This window comes from Aspergillus udagawae (genome assembly GCF_001078395.1).
Source record: "Aspergillus udagawae IFM 46973 DNA, scaffold_10, whole genome shotgun sequence".
Taxonomy (NCBI): Eukaryota; Fungi; Ascomycota; class Eurotiomycetes; order Eurotiales; family Aspergillaceae; genus Aspergillus; species Aspergillus udagawae.
Genome location: NW_025091273.1, coordinates 421,587 through 437,539, shown reverse-complemented (window position 1 = coordinate 437,539; position 15,953 = coordinate 421,587). Strand labels below are relative to the sequence as shown.

The 15,953-nt window shown below is 51.6% G+C and overlaps 7 protein-coding genes across 7 annotated transcripts; 3 read left to right on the top strand and 4 right to left on the bottom strand.

Annotated features, from left to right (window-relative positions):
- Nucleotides 1-203: 203 nt before the first annotated feature.
- cyp5081A1 (cytochrome P450 monooxygenase helB1) lies at nucleotides 204-1,757 on the top strand (the record flags this gene model as incomplete). Its single annotated transcript, XM_043295960.1, has 1 exon — nucleotides 204-1,757. The coding sequence occupies one exon, from the start codon at nucleotides 204-206 to the stop codon at nucleotides 1,755-1,757; it is 1,554 nt and encodes a 517-aa protein (XP_043151895.1).
- Nucleotides 1,758-2,262: 505 nt separating this feature from the next.
- On the top strand, nucleotides 2,263-4,479 carry osc3 (oxidosqualene cyclase helA; the record flags this gene model as incomplete). The annotated part of the gene is made up of 1 exon (XM_043295959.1): nucleotides 2,263-4,479. One exon carries the CDS (start codon nucleotides 2,263-2,265, stop codon nucleotides 4,477-4,479), a length of 2,217 nt encoding a protein of 738 aa, XP_043151894.1.
- An 864-nt stretch (nucleotides 4,480-5,343) lies between these two features.
- On the bottom strand, nucleotides 5,344-6,915 carry Aud_001956 (uncharacterized protein; the record flags this gene model as incomplete). Its single annotated transcript, XM_043295958.1, has 1 exon — nucleotides 5,344-6,915. The coding sequence occupies one exon, from the start codon at nucleotides 6,913-6,915 to the stop codon at nucleotides 5,344-5,346; it is 1,572 nt and encodes a 523-aa protein (XP_043151893.1).
- Nucleotides 6,916-8,461: 1,546 nt separating this feature from the next.
- On the top strand, nucleotides 8,462-8,973 carry Aud_001955 (uncharacterized protein; the record flags this gene model as incomplete). The annotated part of the gene is made up of 2 exons (XM_043295957.1): nucleotides 8,462-8,469; nucleotides 8,577-8,973. 2 exons carry the CDS (start codon nucleotides 8,462-8,464, stop codon nucleotides 8,971-8,973), a joined length of 405 nt encoding a protein of 134 aa, XP_043151892.1.
- Nucleotides 8,974-9,183: 210 nt separating this feature from the next.
- On the bottom strand, nucleotides 9,184-9,648 carry Aud_001954 (uncharacterized protein; the record flags this gene model as incomplete). Its single annotated transcript, XM_043295956.1, has 2 exons — nucleotides 9,184-9,607; nucleotides 9,641-9,648. The coding sequence occupies 2 exons, from the start codon at nucleotides 9,646-9,648 to the stop codon at nucleotides 9,184-9,186; spliced, it is 432 nt and encodes a 143-aa protein (XP_043151891.1).
- Nucleotides 9,649-10,078: 430 nt separating this feature from the next.
- On the bottom strand, nucleotides 10,079-12,045 carry Aud_001953 (DUF4246 domain-containing protein; the record flags this gene model as incomplete). The annotated part of the gene is made up of 5 exons (XM_043295955.1): nucleotides 10,079-10,678; nucleotides 10,727-11,671; nucleotides 11,721-11,799; nucleotides 11,860-11,927; nucleotides 11,977-12,045. The coding sequence occupies 5 exons, from the start codon at nucleotides 12,043-12,045 to the stop codon at nucleotides 10,079-10,081; spliced, it is 1,761 nt and encodes a 586-aa protein (XP_043151890.1).
- A 1,514-nt stretch (nucleotides 12,046-13,559) lies between these two features.
- On the bottom strand, nucleotides 13,560-14,222 carry Aud_001952 (uncharacterized protein; the record flags this gene model as incomplete). Its single annotated transcript, XM_043295954.1, has 1 exon — nucleotides 13,560-14,222. The coding sequence occupies one exon, from the start codon at nucleotides 14,220-14,222 to the stop codon at nucleotides 13,560-13,562; it is 663 nt and encodes a 220-aa protein (XP_043151889.1).
- Nucleotides 14,223-15,953: the final 1,731 nt, after the last annotated feature.

Genomic DNA, 15,953 nt, shown 5'->3' with positions numbered 1-15,953 from the left:
GCCAGTCTCAATACGACATGGGATTTTGTTGACCCTAGTATGTATCTGTATACAAACATGTTATCAGGCCAATTTTTGACCCCTCATCTGGTCCCATGTTCGAACCGAAGAGGTAGAGGCGAGATAGACACAATTCTACGGCAGGTTCCCTCTCCAATGCTTTGATTCACACTGTTCAGGGGGAGAAGACCACTACTTCCACGATGATCGGAGTCGCTGAGCTTCAGCCCTTTCTGAACGCAATCAGCATACTCCAAGTGCTCGCGGCAATCTTCATTGGAGCCCTCACCTATCGACTGATTGATGCCTATTTCCTCTCTCCCCTCGGTTCCATTCCTGGGCCCCTTCTGGCCCGACTGACCACCAAACGCGCCAATGTCGACACCTTCTCCGGGAAGGTGACCCAGACCGTCGACAAGGACGTCGCCAGGTACGGCGATGTATATGTCTACAAACCCCGTGCGGTCTGTATCAATCACCCAGATGACATCCGCGCCGTGCTAGGCTCCCAGGAGTTTCGCAAGGCCGCCTTCTTTGACATCTTCAACGACGGCAACACACCCAATATCGTCTCGCTCAGAGAGCCAGAGCTGGCCAACCGTCGCCGGCGGCAGCTAGGCCCCTTCTTCAACTACGCTTATCTGGGACGCGCAGAGTCTCTGATCCTCCAGCATGGATACCAGGCCATCCGCACGAAATGGGACGCGTTAATAGGAGCGAACAGCGGGCGCCCAACCGAGGTCAACTACCGCACCGACACCCAGCTAGTGACGTTCGACATCATGAGTGCGCTGGCGTTCGGGCGCAACTTCAACGCCATCTCCCGCGGTAGCTCGTCAATCATGAAATGGGCCGGGTTGATCATGGAGATGCTGGAGTCGCCCGTCGTCCTGGCCCTGCTGTCGCTGCTGCCATTCTCGCTCATCATGCGGCCGTGGAAAATCATGTATCGCGAGCTGGCGGCGTTCAGCAGCGACGCTGTCGACATGCGCAAGCAGTTGCTGGCTGACGACTCCGCGGAGAAGCCCTCGGACATGCTGCAGGCGTTTATCGACGCGGAGGACCCCGAGTCTAAAGTCAAGATGAGCCCGCATGAGGTGCAGGCCGAGAGTATCATGATGATGCTGGCGGGGAGCGAGACCACCTCATCCGCCATCATGTGGACGTTCCACCTGCTGCTGCTCTACCCGGAGACTCTCAGGCGAGCCGTCCACGAGGTCCGCAGCGCCTTCCCCTTGAGCCACTTGGTGACCTACAAGGACGTGCGCAGCAGCTTGCCGTACGTCGAAGCCTGCGTGTACGAGGCTCTCCGGCACTCGCCCACCACGGCCGGACTGACTCCGCGCATTTCCCATTCTACGGGCATCACCCTGCAGGGACATTACATTCCGCCCGGGACAGAAATCTACGTCAATCTGCGCTCGCCGAGTATGCATCCCAGTATTTGGGACGACCCAGCGCGGTTCAACCCGGACCGATTCCTCGATGGCGAGACCAACAAGCGGTTGCTCTTCACCTTTTCCTATGGTCCGCGGAACTGCCTTGGACGTAACCTTGCCTGGGTGGAAATGCTCACCATCGTCGCCAACGTCCTCAAAGACTACGACATTGCGCTGACGGAAGATAGCCGATTTGGGCCGCATTGCACAGATGAGAATGGGCTGCCGGTTCTCATGCCCGCCAAGTGCTTCATTGCGTCCTTCCCGGCCAAGCCGGAGAGGGACTGCCGGATGGTGATTACCAGGAGGACCGAGTGATAGCAAGCGCTAGAGAGTATTTTTCTTGCTAGTCTCGTGTAATGTAACGAGTTTAGAGAAGTGGACCGAATTGCTGGTCAAATGGCCGTGATTCACATGTTAGAAACCTGAAGTGGGAAAGGCGCATTCCACGCCTTGTTTTCTAAAATCCGTAAGCAGCTGGCCAATGATCAGGACGAGTTAGAGGTTACAATCAGTTAACTGCTTAGCACGCAGTGGCGTTCCTTATGCATAAGGGCGAGCATGCAGAACGCTCGGCTTTTAGGCAATGGAGTCGCCCCCTCGTTTTTGTCGTACTGCCTGTTTCGGAGATTTCTATTTTTATTTATTTTTTTATTTTTTATTTCTTTTTGAAAATAATGTAAGAAACAAAGTGTAAGGAAAACTAAAAAGACGAGTCTGGTAATACAGACTATTTGCAGTCTTGCCACGGTACAGATAGTTCAGTATAAAGTCCTTCCTGTAAGGCCCACAGCAGGTAGTAACAGAGCTCTTGCCTTTAACCATGGCTACAGACAGCAGTAAGCCTGCGACAGTCATCGGCAAGGCCGAATTCTCCAACACCAAAGCCGCCAGCGAATTCGGTACCGATCTATCGCGATGGCGGCTCAACGTCGACAACGGCCGGCACATGTGGGAGTATCTAGAGTCCGATGATAAAGCCAGAAAACGCCCGCAAAGTTTCCTGGAAAAGTACTGGCTGGGTCTACCGTATGAACTCCCTGCGCGGCCTCGCGCTACCCGAGCCCTGGAGGCCGTGGAAAACGGATGGGAATTCTTCAAGCGCCTGCAGACAGCCGATGGGCACTGGGGATGCAACGATGACGGCCCCCTGTTCGTCACCAGCGGGATGGTCATCGCGAGGTACATCGTGGGGATCCCGATAGACTCCCACATGAAGCAGGAAATGTGCCGGTACTTACTCAATGTGGTCAACGAGGACGGCGGATGGGGCCTGTTCATCCAGTCCCCGTCGACCGTCTTCGGGACGGTGATGAACTACTGCATGCTGAGGATCCTGGGGCTGGGGCCGGAGCATCCAGCGATGGCAAGGGCGCGCAACACCCTGCTCCGACTGGGAAGCGCGAGGGCCACCCCGACCTGGGGCAAGTTCTGGCTGTGCGTCCTCGGCGTGTACGAGTGGGAAGGGATGATCCCCCTGCCGCCGGAGCCGTTGCTCGTGCCTGCAAGTTTGCCCTTCAATCCGGGGAAATGGTGGGTGCACACCCGGAATGTCTATATCAGCATGAGCTATCTGTACGGCCATCGATTCTCGATGCCGCCCAACAAACTCGTGCAGGCTCTGCGCGACGAGCTCTACGACATCCCCTACGAGCAGATCAACTGGCCAGCGCAGCGCACCAACGTCAGCGCCGCGGACCGTCTCACAGACTCAACCTGGATCCAACGTAGTTTTACCTCTGCTCTGACGACGTACGAGACCCTCAAGATCCCCTTCCTGCGGCGCCGCGCGCTCAACGAAGCTCTGTTCCAGATCGAAACGGAAACCCGCAATACCCACTACCTGTGCATCGCTCCCGTGAGCTTCGCCTCGAACATGCTGGCGCTGTATCACGCCCATGGCCGAGACAGCCACTGGATCCGGGGCATGCGCGACCGGTTCATCGACCCGATGTGGCTGTGCCGCGAGGGTCTGGCCGCCTCCGGCACAAACGGGACCTCGCTGTGGGATACGGCGTTGACGGTGCAGGCCACCATCGACGCCGGACTGGCCGCGCGGCCCGAAAACCAGGCCATCCTGCGCAAAGCCCTCGAGTTCATCGACAACTCGCAGATCCGCGAGGATCCCCTTGGCGTGCACCACGTCTACCGGCAGCCGACTCGCGGCGCCTGGCCCTTCAGCACGCGCGACCAATCCTACGCCGTGTCGGACACCACCGCGGAGGCCGTCAAGGTTGTCGTGCTCCTGCAGCGGATCGAGGGCTTCCCCGCGCGCATCTCCGACGAGCGGCTCCAGCAGGCCATCGATCTGATACTGGGGATGGAGAACGCCGGTGGCGGGTTCTCGGCTTATGAGCCCGTGCGGGGGCCAAAGTTCCTGGAACTGCTCAACATCACGGAGCTCTACGAGAACGTCATGACGGATAATCTGTATCCGGAATGTACCAGCTCGGTGATCATGAGTCTGACGACGTTCGCCCGGGAGTACCCTACCTACCGAGCACGGGACATCCAGGCCTGCATTTCCCGGAGTGTCGACTACCTGCTGCGGTCTCAGTACCCGAATGGTGGCTGGTTCGCCAGTTGGGGAGTCTGTTTCACGTATGCGACCATGTTTGCGCTGCAGGGACTGGCCTGCATGGGTCGGGAGGAGTCCAACTGCGCCGCGTGCCGGCGGGCTTGTAGTTTCTTGCTGCAGCACCAGAATCCCGACGGTGGGTGGGGTGAGAGCTTGGATACCGTTCGGTTCAAGGAGTACCTCCCCCATCCGGACGGGAGCCAGGTGACCAATACCGCCTATGCGGTGATAGGATTGCTAGCGGCACGATGTGGGGACCATGAGGCCGTTCGTCGCGGTGTGGCGTATCTTATGAAGGAGCAGCAGGATACCGGGGAGTGGCTGCCGGGGGCGCTGGAAGGAGTGTTTGCTCCTCCTGGGGGGATGCGGTATCCGAATTACAAGTTTCACTTTACCTTGATGGCGCTGGGAAGGTATGCCGCGGTCTACGGAGATGAATGTCTAGCTGCGCAACTAGTATGATACTGAGTGGCCCCAATTATTGCCTTTATATTCAGGTAGCACGCATGTCTCATAGTCACCGCAGCTGTGATCACCACCTTGAGCAACTGAATGCTAGTCTCTTAATCTTCAGCTCACAGTTCTAGACAGAGATAGGAAGGCCCTCTTTGGCTGTCCATATGACGATGTCTAGCTCTCTTTTGTTCCTGGTGCGTACATGTCAAATACATCTGGTATACGGTATCTCAAGATTAATTCCGTCACCCTTCAGGATTTTGGAATCCAATCTCATGCTTGAATCCAGAACTGCAGGGTAGAAGTCTCTTCGGACTGACACGTTGTAAGGGCACAGTATATTCAAAATTACCCTCTCATGGGTCCCATTGAAAAACCTAATGGCGTGATCGGAGTCTTTGCTGAGTATAACTTCTTATAGAGATGACGTGTGCGGCTGGAGATATCTTGTATTGCATAAATTGCATAAAGCCTCACAACTTTGCGTCTTTAACAGCTTCTCCCAGATGCTTCTACAATAAGCCGCAAGCACACTTCAGCATCAAAACACACACGGTGCACATAGACCAAGGCTGGTAACGCCATGACTCACCTTGAGTACGTTGAAGCCAAAAGGGCACTGTCGTGAGCATTTAGGAATGCAGCAATAAACCCTAACCAGACCTGGGATGCTCGTTCTTTGGGCGGCGACAACGGCCCTCTAGACGACTTCTTGTAGCTACAGCTGTTCTGAAGGGATGGAAGCTTTACTAGTTTAATATGGTGATGGCCTCCCTTCACAGTGACCTTAACATAGATATTTACATGCATTTACCTGAAGGTTTTAAAGAAGAACGATATATCTGCTACTTATGATATTCACTTTATGGCCTAGATATGGTCAGCCAACCGCTTCGCCAACGCCACTAGCGTGAGACTCGGATTTCCCGCCGGCGACATGGGAAAGACCGAGTTGTCGCACGCGTACAGGTTCTTGTATCCTACAAACCTGAGGTCCGCGTCCACGACACCGTTTCCATCGCCCGCCATCCGCAAGCTCCCGACCTCATGCGCCACGCCGCCCACTTCCGCGGTGTCTAGGTCCGCTAGGCCGTCGGCGGCGAACAGGGGGCGCTCGTCGAACACGGGTTGGGCGCTATAGGCCTTGAAGACGCGGGTTGCGACCTGGCGGGCTTCGTTGATGAGACGCTGGACCGGGGGGGCAGCATTCATGAACACGTTGACGGGGTCGGCGGGGTTGCTGCTCTTGAGGGTGATGGCGTTGGCGTCGAGGAGGGGGGAGTAGAACTGGAAGACGATCTCGCAAAGCATGTACCCAGCGCGGATGTTCTCGTCCTGTTCAAGGTGCTCTGGGTTCACGTAGCGGCCCTGGTTGAACTCCGCCCCGAGCTCGACGATGATGTCAAAAGCGTGAGCATCGCGGGAGGCGGACGGGTGCCTGAGGAGAATCTTGGCGGACTTTGGCTCTGTTTCGGAGGGTGGTGTGGTGGCGAGGGCGTTTGGGGGGATGACGAAGTGACGGTAGAGGATCGCATGGTCTGTGACGCCGCGCCCTATCATAGGGTTGTTGATACCGGACAGGAGAGCTATTTTCGCGGATTCAAGGGTACCAGCGCTGAGAACGATGGTGTCGGCGGTGTAGGTCCGCTCGACCTTGTCGAGCAGGTCGAAGCAATGCACGCCGGTCGCGCGTTTGTTATCGCCAGCATCAAACGTGACATTCCAGGCGGCGTGATTGAGATTGACCGTCAGGGGCTCTCGCTCGGAGCCCAGATTGGGCGGTCTCTGCACCAACAGATCTTCAATGATGAGGTCCGCTGTGGAAAAGATACCGGCCGGGATGGACCAATTGGTCGCTCCCGTATATTCGACACCTACTGAGGCGTCCTCGGCGTTCCAACCGGGGAGAGTCTGGTCCAAGGTATTCCTCGATGTGGTCTGAAAGTTGCTCGGCGCCGGGGTATCTGCATTGAATATCCTGCGAGCCACCGGATAGCCACCCGTCGGGCCAGCATTGAGGAGATACTGCTTCACCGCTGCAGGAAACATGTCCAATTCCCAGCCCGCCAGCGGCGGAATGAAGCTTCCCCAGAAGATGGATCGGCCGCCCAGATTGAAGCCCTGGCCACCCTGGTACGCCGACCCTTGTACGTTATTGTAGTTGATGACCTTGAAATCTTCCCACAGCGACCAGATGTGCTTCTGGAACTTGCCGATGAGCAAGCGTCGGGGCAGGTTTCCAATGTGGGTCGGGAAGAGCAGGGATCCAGCCTCCAGGATCAGCACCCGCTTTCCAGCGTCCGCAAGCGCGCTCGCCAGGACCCCGCCGCCCATACCAGAGCCGACGACGATCACATCGTAGTGAACCCTCGTGTCCACGTTGCGTTTGAGCAGCGTGCGGGCCACGACGCCGTTTTCAGTCACAAGAGCTTTGTATGGCATCTCGGTAGCTGTCGCGAGGGAGCGGATGAACAGCGTGTATTTGTGAGGAGAAAATCATTCTTTCCAACGCTGAAGGGGACCATCGGTTATGTATGGATTTTGCAGTCTTCGTGCTTAAGCCGTAAACCCAGTCAGACTTTGGCACAGATACATGCGGATGTTTCTGTTTCCGCTTGCGGCTGGATCGAGACCACATCGAACTAAATTCCGTCCAATTCATTTGGTTTGGTAACCTGATGCCTAACCCTTCTTTCCACAGAAGATCGACGGGGGCGCAAAACATAGGCCCAAACCCAAAGTTTGACTCAAAGGGAGTGGAACATTCCCTCGATAGGGGCATCATATGATGTAAATAATCTGTGTTGTGGCCTGTCACTTCGGCTGATATGTGAGCCCCCAAGGCTAGCGTCATACATTTAACTGCGTGGCAATCCTCTATCTGTGTTCACCATTCCGTTTTCAGCTTGTCTTAGCCCCATCTAGAAATGGATAGTCAACTCCATATTGGAACCACAAACCTATTAGGCGTCGAAATTAAATTCGAGAAAACTAGTATAAATTCTGCATATATCTAGCTAGAGTCGTATATCTTAGTAATATCTGACTTCCCGAGATACTATCATTGAGAACCTATCCAACACTATCTAGTATGCCTAGCAATTTACTGACGAAATTCAACTTTCACAATACACATCATATGCTATATAGGGGGTCAAAAGTCTGTGCACACTCCGCATATCCACAGCGCGTCAAAAAATCAACAATCATTTCAACCATTACCTATTCCATCAAGATGAGGTCTTTTGGCACCAAAATTAGTGGACATAGAAGGCCTAAAGCTGAAGTATCATCTGATTCACGCGCAGCTATTTTATATGGCCTAGACAACTAGGGATTGCCAACATAAATAGCAGAGGAATTTGGTGTCGGTTGCCGCACCATTTACGCCACTAAAAAATGCTACGAACATCATGAAATCTTGATATTAAAGGTTATATAAGAATGCCCATGTGGGCCCCGATCTCGACTCGACCTTGCCCTTGCATATGAGGGGCAAGCTGGGAGGGTCTGGCCCGGGGTCGTCTTAAAATTAGATTCGCTGACCGCATCTAAACATAATACCATGGGTCAGTATCAGAGCCAACATGGGTTTATTAGACTTGTGCACGCGAACCATAGTCGGGCCCCAATTTACAGCAATCTCGTGAAACCCTTCTGTATAAAGAAAGGGTCAGTGGAGCGGTGGCAGAACCACACCAATCGACAATGCAGTCCGCCCAATTTCCATGGGGAGGTTCTCAAGGTTCTCCCCGAACCTCCGTCAATCACCCGATCTGTTAATTTTCCGTCTCTCCTATATTTAATTGCGGGGATAACATGCTGCCAACTCCTACCCAACGACTCATATCTAGGCTGCGACTCCCTCAATCACCAACCTGGGGCTTCATCATCTACCGTACCACATACACCCCTCAATCCTACCGCCAATTTCCCCTAATTATCAAGCTGGCAAACTCCTGCATAAAATGAGATGTCGTTGAAGAATATGCAACGGTCAAAGAACATTATCTGGGTCCCCCTGAAAAGCTCAGAAAAGATTACCAGCTAATCTGTGCCCAACACCACCCTGTCATAATTGAAGACTGCAATCATCTTGACAGTATCCCGCTCCATTCCGTGCGATCCCACTTTGAAACCTGGATCGACGACCGCGCCAGCGGTAGGGGCAGAGAGAAGCAGGACTGGGGCCATCCTACGCAGCGCCACGTGTGTCTTGTCGTCGATGAGGAGGTGTGTCAGGTCTTAGCAAAAGCTGACGCGAAACCATTCTGGGAGGGCTCAGAGGAGGAAAAGAATTCTTGGCAGTATCTGGATGAGTGGTGGTTGAAGGCCGTTGAGCCATGGCCGGAGATTGATGAGTTGGAGAGAGAGCACACTGGATTTGATGGGACGATGAAGGCCTCTGTTCTTGCGCTTTGGAGACTGTGGGGTCATATGGATAATCCATACCCGATGTGGATGTTGAGGAGGGATAAGGACGGGTTGTATACTGGATGAATGTATACCTAATCTTTCATTTTCCTGAGTTGAAACAGTAAATATTTGAAGCCAGGAGCCGGTGCTGCTTACAGTTACAGGATTGATGAAAAAAGTCCTCGGAAGGCTACTATATGGAAGCCAGTAGTTTCTCATGTCTTATACACAGCAAGCTTTAGGTCATACAACTCCTGAAGGCAGCCATGTTAGCAGTCATCATACAATCTCTCCTCATCCCATCCATGCGGCGATCTCAACTTTGCAGCTTGCAAGCTGAGCCACCCTATGGAACAACCACTCGTCATCTCTCATCTCAAAATTAATCATAAACGACGAGGAACAGGGCTTACAGCCTGACTCTTCTAGAGCGTTGGCAATGAATTCCTTCTTTGTCATATTCCCACTCTCCATGAGCACTTTGTTCTCCTCCATCTCCTCCAAGGCCTCATCATACTTAGCCGACTCGCCCACCTTCCGCGATACGAACGCCTTGAGTTCTTTTGCATTATTAAATCCCATCTCACGCCTTGCCCACTCATTAAGCCCCAAATGTCGGCGCAGCTGTGTAAAAGCAAGGCTGCGATGGTCATTGAAGCCAGATGTGAGAAGCATGTGCAGCCATATGGCCACGGAGGTTTGCGACCACTTGACAAGACTAGAGAGCTCAGACTGAAGCCAAAGGCCCTACTTCGCCATAGCCACTGACATCTAAGGCACATAGCATCTTACAAAATAGAGGAGTTGACTCTTTGGGTACGCCTTGTTGCCTTTTTTAGGGTTAAGTGCTCTGATGAGTGTGCTAACTGAGTGAGTTATGTCTAGGTGACTGAGCAAGGGGGTTTGTGACGACCACCAAGTATTTTCTTACTAAGATTTATTACCTTAGGATGATAACTAAATAATGCTTAGTGGGTGCAGAATAGTGGTGTGTAGTATGTACTTAAGTACTAAAGTGGTGGCTTGCTAAGGGAAAATACAGGTGGAAATGTAGCTGTTTATGGCCCTTTGTAGTGGTCATTTTTGGTGTTGATTTCACAGGTCCTCATGTTCTAGGTGTAATATTAGAAGAAAAGTCCATAGAAGAGTGGGGTACGGAAATAGTGGACCTGGAAAAGGATGGGGAAACTCAGTGCTCGCATAGAGAGAACGACCCTGTTTCGAAAACACGATTGGTCTGGGTAGATTTGAGAGACCTCTCGTCCATAAGTTTCAAACGATACTCCTTGGCTTCATCCATAGTCATCGGTGTAAAGTCAACGGTCTTATGCACCATATTCTGCAACTCGACCGGTAATCGCTTCCCCAATACGTCGTCGACGGACTGCTTCCATTCCTTGCACCAGTCCTCTCGCTGGGGCGGGACATTAGCGGTCGAAATAATTCGTCGGCTAGGGTCAATGAGGAAAAGCGCGAGAATCTTGCGGTGACCCGGCTTAGAGCGATCAGAGAGCGAGAAGGCAGAGACGCGGTGCTGCAGTGTGTTCGGAAACGTCAAAAGGCGTCCTTCACGGCAGGTTACCGCTCCCAGGTCTTGGGTTATCTGTTCGTCGCTGAAGCCGCCGGCACTGGGCTCAAAACCGAATACACGCAAGAATTGGAACTCGCCCTGTTCATAGTACAAGTCATCAAAATGTCTGTCATCGGCACGGTGACGGAAGGAGAGGGTGTTGTCGGTGATGTTTTGAGAGTCATAATAGTAAATCGCTGTAGCACAAATCCGCTCGTTCTAATCTTGGTTAATAGCTTATATGTGCCGTGGACGAATTTGCCATACCAGTTGTCCCTCAATGTGCCAGGAGCCCCCTTCATACTCTGGTTCCTCAGGTGTAAGCTCGATGTTGGCCAGCTTGACAATTACTTGCAATCCTTCCTTTGCAAACATTGACTGCAGATCGACTGCGTTTTGACGATGATCCGTAGGAGGCTCAAATTTGGCCGGCTCAGGTTGCTTAAGCCGTCGGGCATCCCGCCATTCCTCCAAGCGCTCATAGAATGCGTCGTCGTCTGATTCGTCATCCCCCTGCTGAGGTTCAGGCTCCGCGCTCGGAAGGTATTCAACCTCGTTGTACTGGATCCGACGTGGAATATTATAGTCTCGTGTTAGGGATATATTCCACAGAGGAATGATCTGTGTGAGTATCTTTTCAATCACGTGGTACAGGTCTCGGTGCTTGGCTGGGTGCAGATTGTTGATGTATGAAGCGATCTGACACTCGCCATTGCCATTGAATTTGACTTCACATGGAAGCCACTGAAAATGGCGGCTGTACGGATCATGGTCGGACATCCGACGAAGACGTTCTGGTGGTGAATCTGAAATTCTTGTCATCTCCCCCTGCCCTACATATAGAAAGCAGTCGTCGAGCCCAATCAGCTTGTCGCCGAGGACTTTGGTGCGACCATACACAAGTGGGAAGAGCGATGGGTGGACCAGGTCGACAACCTTGTCGTCAGACCCAGGGTGATAGTCCTTCTCCTCTTCCGGCACGTCTTCAAGGGGCTTGACAAGGTCCCGAAGCTGCTGCTTGAGCTCCTTTGGAATGGCCACATCTGTCTTGACCACACCGGGATCGTATGACGTTAGTATTCCCGTCTTTTTATATTCCGTAGATTTCCAACGGAGCTCCGCGAAGATATACTCAATCATCCGTTCAGTGATATCTTGGCCGCTATCGGAGATTTCTTTTCGCCATTTATCGGTTATCTCCTGATTGAAAACCTAGCTTGCGTTGGTAAGGGCTTTAAAAGGGAGTTAATCAATCACGCACCTTTTTATCCCAATCCGGCTTATCAGTGATTGCCTCCATTATACGCATCATAGAGAGCTCCCTCAGCGTGAACATATAACTGCCTGATTTAACGTCTCTTCTCATAACCCATGGCAGCTCTGATCCACGCAACACTTACCCAACATAACCATTTTCGATATCGGTTTCATCCAAAGCGTTGGCGTAAACAACATCTGTCCATTCTCGCTTAAATTTATTAGTATCAGTCGCCTCAGCACACAAGCTGGAAACATACATGGGGCCGGAAATAAAGGGGCAAAGTAAGCCCAGGAAGCTCGAAGCGAGTTGACTCTACGGCGGACATTGGGGCGGATTCAGGCCTAGGCGTAGAGTGGCGTAGAAAGTGATTCTTGAGAGAAAAATGCCTTCTACCATTAACACTAGGATGGGTGACGGTTCGCGCAGCTCTCAAGACGGGGTCGTTTTTGTACAGTTTGTTGGAGGATTGAGAGATAGGGGAGTTGCTGAGCAAGTAAATGGCACTTCGTATATGAAAGGAAGAGCAGAAGGGCATTGCATTGACACTGGCCAGGGTGAAGCGATGGCCCACGCTTTATACTCAATTCTATCCCGACTGACAGCTGGTTGTCAACTAGTTGCAGGGTCAAGGTACAATCAGGCACGACCAGGCATGCATGGGCTTGGCATCTTTAGGCACCCGGCCCACAATAGGTAGCAATGTCACAAGGCTACAAGGCCTCCAGCTGAGGCCGGCTAACCCGTTTGGGACGCTTTACTGTCTTGGATGACGGTGGGGGTCACTGATGGTTAACTAAGTTGGTTAACCAAGTATGGTCTTGAATAAAGAGATGAAACTCGCCATGGATACCAAGTTATTTTATTCAGTTCCTTGAGCTCCGTCCATACCCTTGGAACGAAGGAAGGTCGCCTAACACCATGACTGGTGCACTCGTCTCCATAAACCTACACGACCCCTCCGAATTCGAGGAACTGCGTCAGCAACGTATCCTCTGCAGCGGGGACAATACGCCGGATAAATTGGTGTTTTGGCGGCAAAAGCAGGGAGAGGGTTTCAAACAAAACGCTATCTTATAGTCAAAATTCTACCCTGGGCTTCCGTACTGCCAGCATCAACTGCTTCTGATGCATGGCGTCACCCATCTTGTGGTAGTCGGACTGTTATATGGCGGTCGTTTTTTAATTCATTTAGTCTTTAATGAAGTATTTGCTGCCTCTTCAAATCCTAAACAATCCCAACGTAAGAGGGCATTATCGTGACACCAGTTTGGCCTCTTTAGTATACTGCCGCTACTTCATCATAATTTAGTCCATCGCCCTTGACAGGAGCCGTCCAACCTATGTCCGTCAGCTTGTTCACGTTAAGTGTGTGCTTCTTGTCGAGAGGGAAAAGGTTCAATTCCCTGACAGCTTGGGTCGCTTGCGTTGCGGTCCTGTAGTCCACAAAGGCGAACTTAACATTGTATATTCCTGATCAGCTGTCCGTCTAACTTCCCAACCAAATCACCAGACGCACCCTTGGGTGATGTTTATAAGGCCTTTGTAGGATTTGTTCCTAGCATCCTGACCCTGATCAAAATTCTTTCTATGATCATGATAGGAAGCTTAATCTATGCCTTACAGGTACTATATCACTGGTACATAAAAATATGATCATCGCTATCCCTTGTTCCCCACCTCTATATAGAGAAGATAGGCCCGCAGTGGAAGTGCCCCCGAAACCATATACATTAGCTAGAGTACAGGTAGACGAGAAAGGTTCGGCAGCGTCTCTGCCGTGCCGTGGCTTTGCTTTGCATATTCCGTACGGTAGTATCTTTCCCTTGATTTTGCATCCATTCACGCGGTACACAACCCATTTGCATCTCTCCTCATCATCCACATCGGATACGGATCATCCATAAGAGTCCACAACCTAAAAAGTGAAAAAATAGAGACCTTCATCGTCCCATCAAAGCCAGTGGCCTCCCTTTCCCACTCATCAATCTCTGGCCAAGGCTCAACGGCCTTCACCCATAACTTTTTATAATACTCCCCCGCGGCCTCTCCGATGAGTCTCTCATCGGCGTTTCCTAAAGCCTGACACACCTCCTCGTCGACAACAAGACACACGTGGCGCTGCGTAGAGTAGCCCCACTTATAGTTCTCTCTTCCTCTACCGCTGGCGTAGTCATCGATCCAGGATTCGTAGTGGGATCGCACGCTGTGGAGCGAGATGCCATTGAGCTGGGTGCGGTCTTCAATGATGATGGGGCGGTGTTTAGCGCTGATCAGCTGGTAGCCATTTTTGAGTTCTTCGGGGGGTCCGGCATAGTAGTCTTTACACCATGCATATTCTTCGAGGATTTCCTGTTTTATGCAGGAATTTGTTAGTTCGATGATTCGGGGAAATTGGCGGTAGGATTGAGGGCTGTATGTGGTGCGGTAAATCACGAAACCCCAGGATGGTGCTTTAGGGAGTCGAAGCCTATTTATGAGACGTTGGGAAGGAGTGGGCACCATGTTCTTTGTAATTAAATATAGGAGAGATAGGAACCGGAGGAAAGAAATTCCTAAGGCAATTAATGGAGTGTAGGAGAGAGGTTTTGAGTTGGAAATTGAGTGGATACTTATACCCTCCTCGGCCTTGCCAAGGGTATGCCAAGGTAGAATAGTCCACCACGCGCTGTCAATGTTCATATGTACAATCTAATCTAGATCATCCTGGTTTATGGTGGTATCTATGTCCCTTAAAGTGCGAAGAACCTCCTGTACCTACACCACCATAAGTCTAGTCTGCGTCGCCCAATACCTGCCCATTGCCGTGGCCCATCTGTCAACCCAGCTATGAGTATGAAGGCCCACTTGATGGAAATGGTCCCTGACCTATATACTCCACTACTCTTGTGCATACTCTCTGCGGTTTCCAAGGTCCGCCCACCTATTATTAGCTAGGCCTAATTCTGAACGCACTTCATTCAGCGAGCTTGCCATGTGGGAGTTGATGACAGGATGATTTAAGTAATGGATAACTGCAACGGCCGCTCTCATGCGGTTTAGTGTAGCTGTGTAGTTATCATCCTTAACATATTCCTCCATATTTTCGTTCTTATAAGGTCTTTTCCCCATCCAAAGCTGGACATAGTCAGTATGCACTAGGTGTCCGCAGCATTAATCATTTACATCCATTTTTCTTTACCTGGTTCAGTTCACTATTAAATAGAACGAACCCTCCGTCATTGCTTGTGCTGCCAAGTGCGTTCATTATCTGCACGATGGGCTGATCCGATTAGGCACCTCCCCTCATAGGGGGTGGATTGCTAAGTATCGGTGCATCCAAACCTTGCCGGATGAAATCAGCGGAGAGGGGAGGGTATACCAGTGCTCTTCCAGAATGCATAACACCATTATGAGCATCCTGGATAAAATCAGGAATAGTCTATAATTCAGGGACATGTTCCACCACGAAGTTTTCCAGGTTCTGTCAAGTAACTGGCTGAGTTCCAACATCTGTACTCAAGCAGTTGTCATTGTCTTGAAATCCATATCCCGCGCTCCAGATAGGGTGATCGCGTGGCCACCGACCCCTATTTCTGTACTGGATTTTGTAAATTAGTAGTCAATAGAGCTTTAGATGGTTCGTGGACTCACAGCTAATGACTGCACAACCCAGATTACGCCGCCAATGCGGCGCCTAAAAGACCGGGCGGATCTTTCATCCAGATCCCGGGCTTCGAGGTCACCTTCAGGAGGGTCGTCCCAGTGTCAGTCCGGAATGGGACATTTAATTGGGTCTACGTCTCCCAGCAACCCATTGTAGAAGGACATATTGCATACTATGAGATCTGCCAGCCGCCAGGATCCCTCTCGCACCCAATCTCGGCCCTCGGTCATATAAGCCCGGATCTTTTCCACAGTGAGATTTGGATAAAGGGGGACAACATGTCTTTTCCAGATCTCTCGCGAAGCTTCTGACATAGTGTATGATAAGATCAGCGTGCTGAAAAGCTCTTGCATGTCCTCCTGGGCTCTGCTGTTCGCGCGGCGTACAAGTGCTGACGGGCTGCCGAATTCATCTGGTTGTAACACAGTTCAGAACCTTTAATCTGTCAGTAAATGGGTCAAGACTTTCTTGAAGTGCGCACCTAAAATGGAGTAACAATCTAGGACACCATGTTTGGAGGAGCATTCACTTCACGGCAGGGCATAGGGAGGTGTGACCAGGACTATATCCACATTATCTTGTCGCAGACT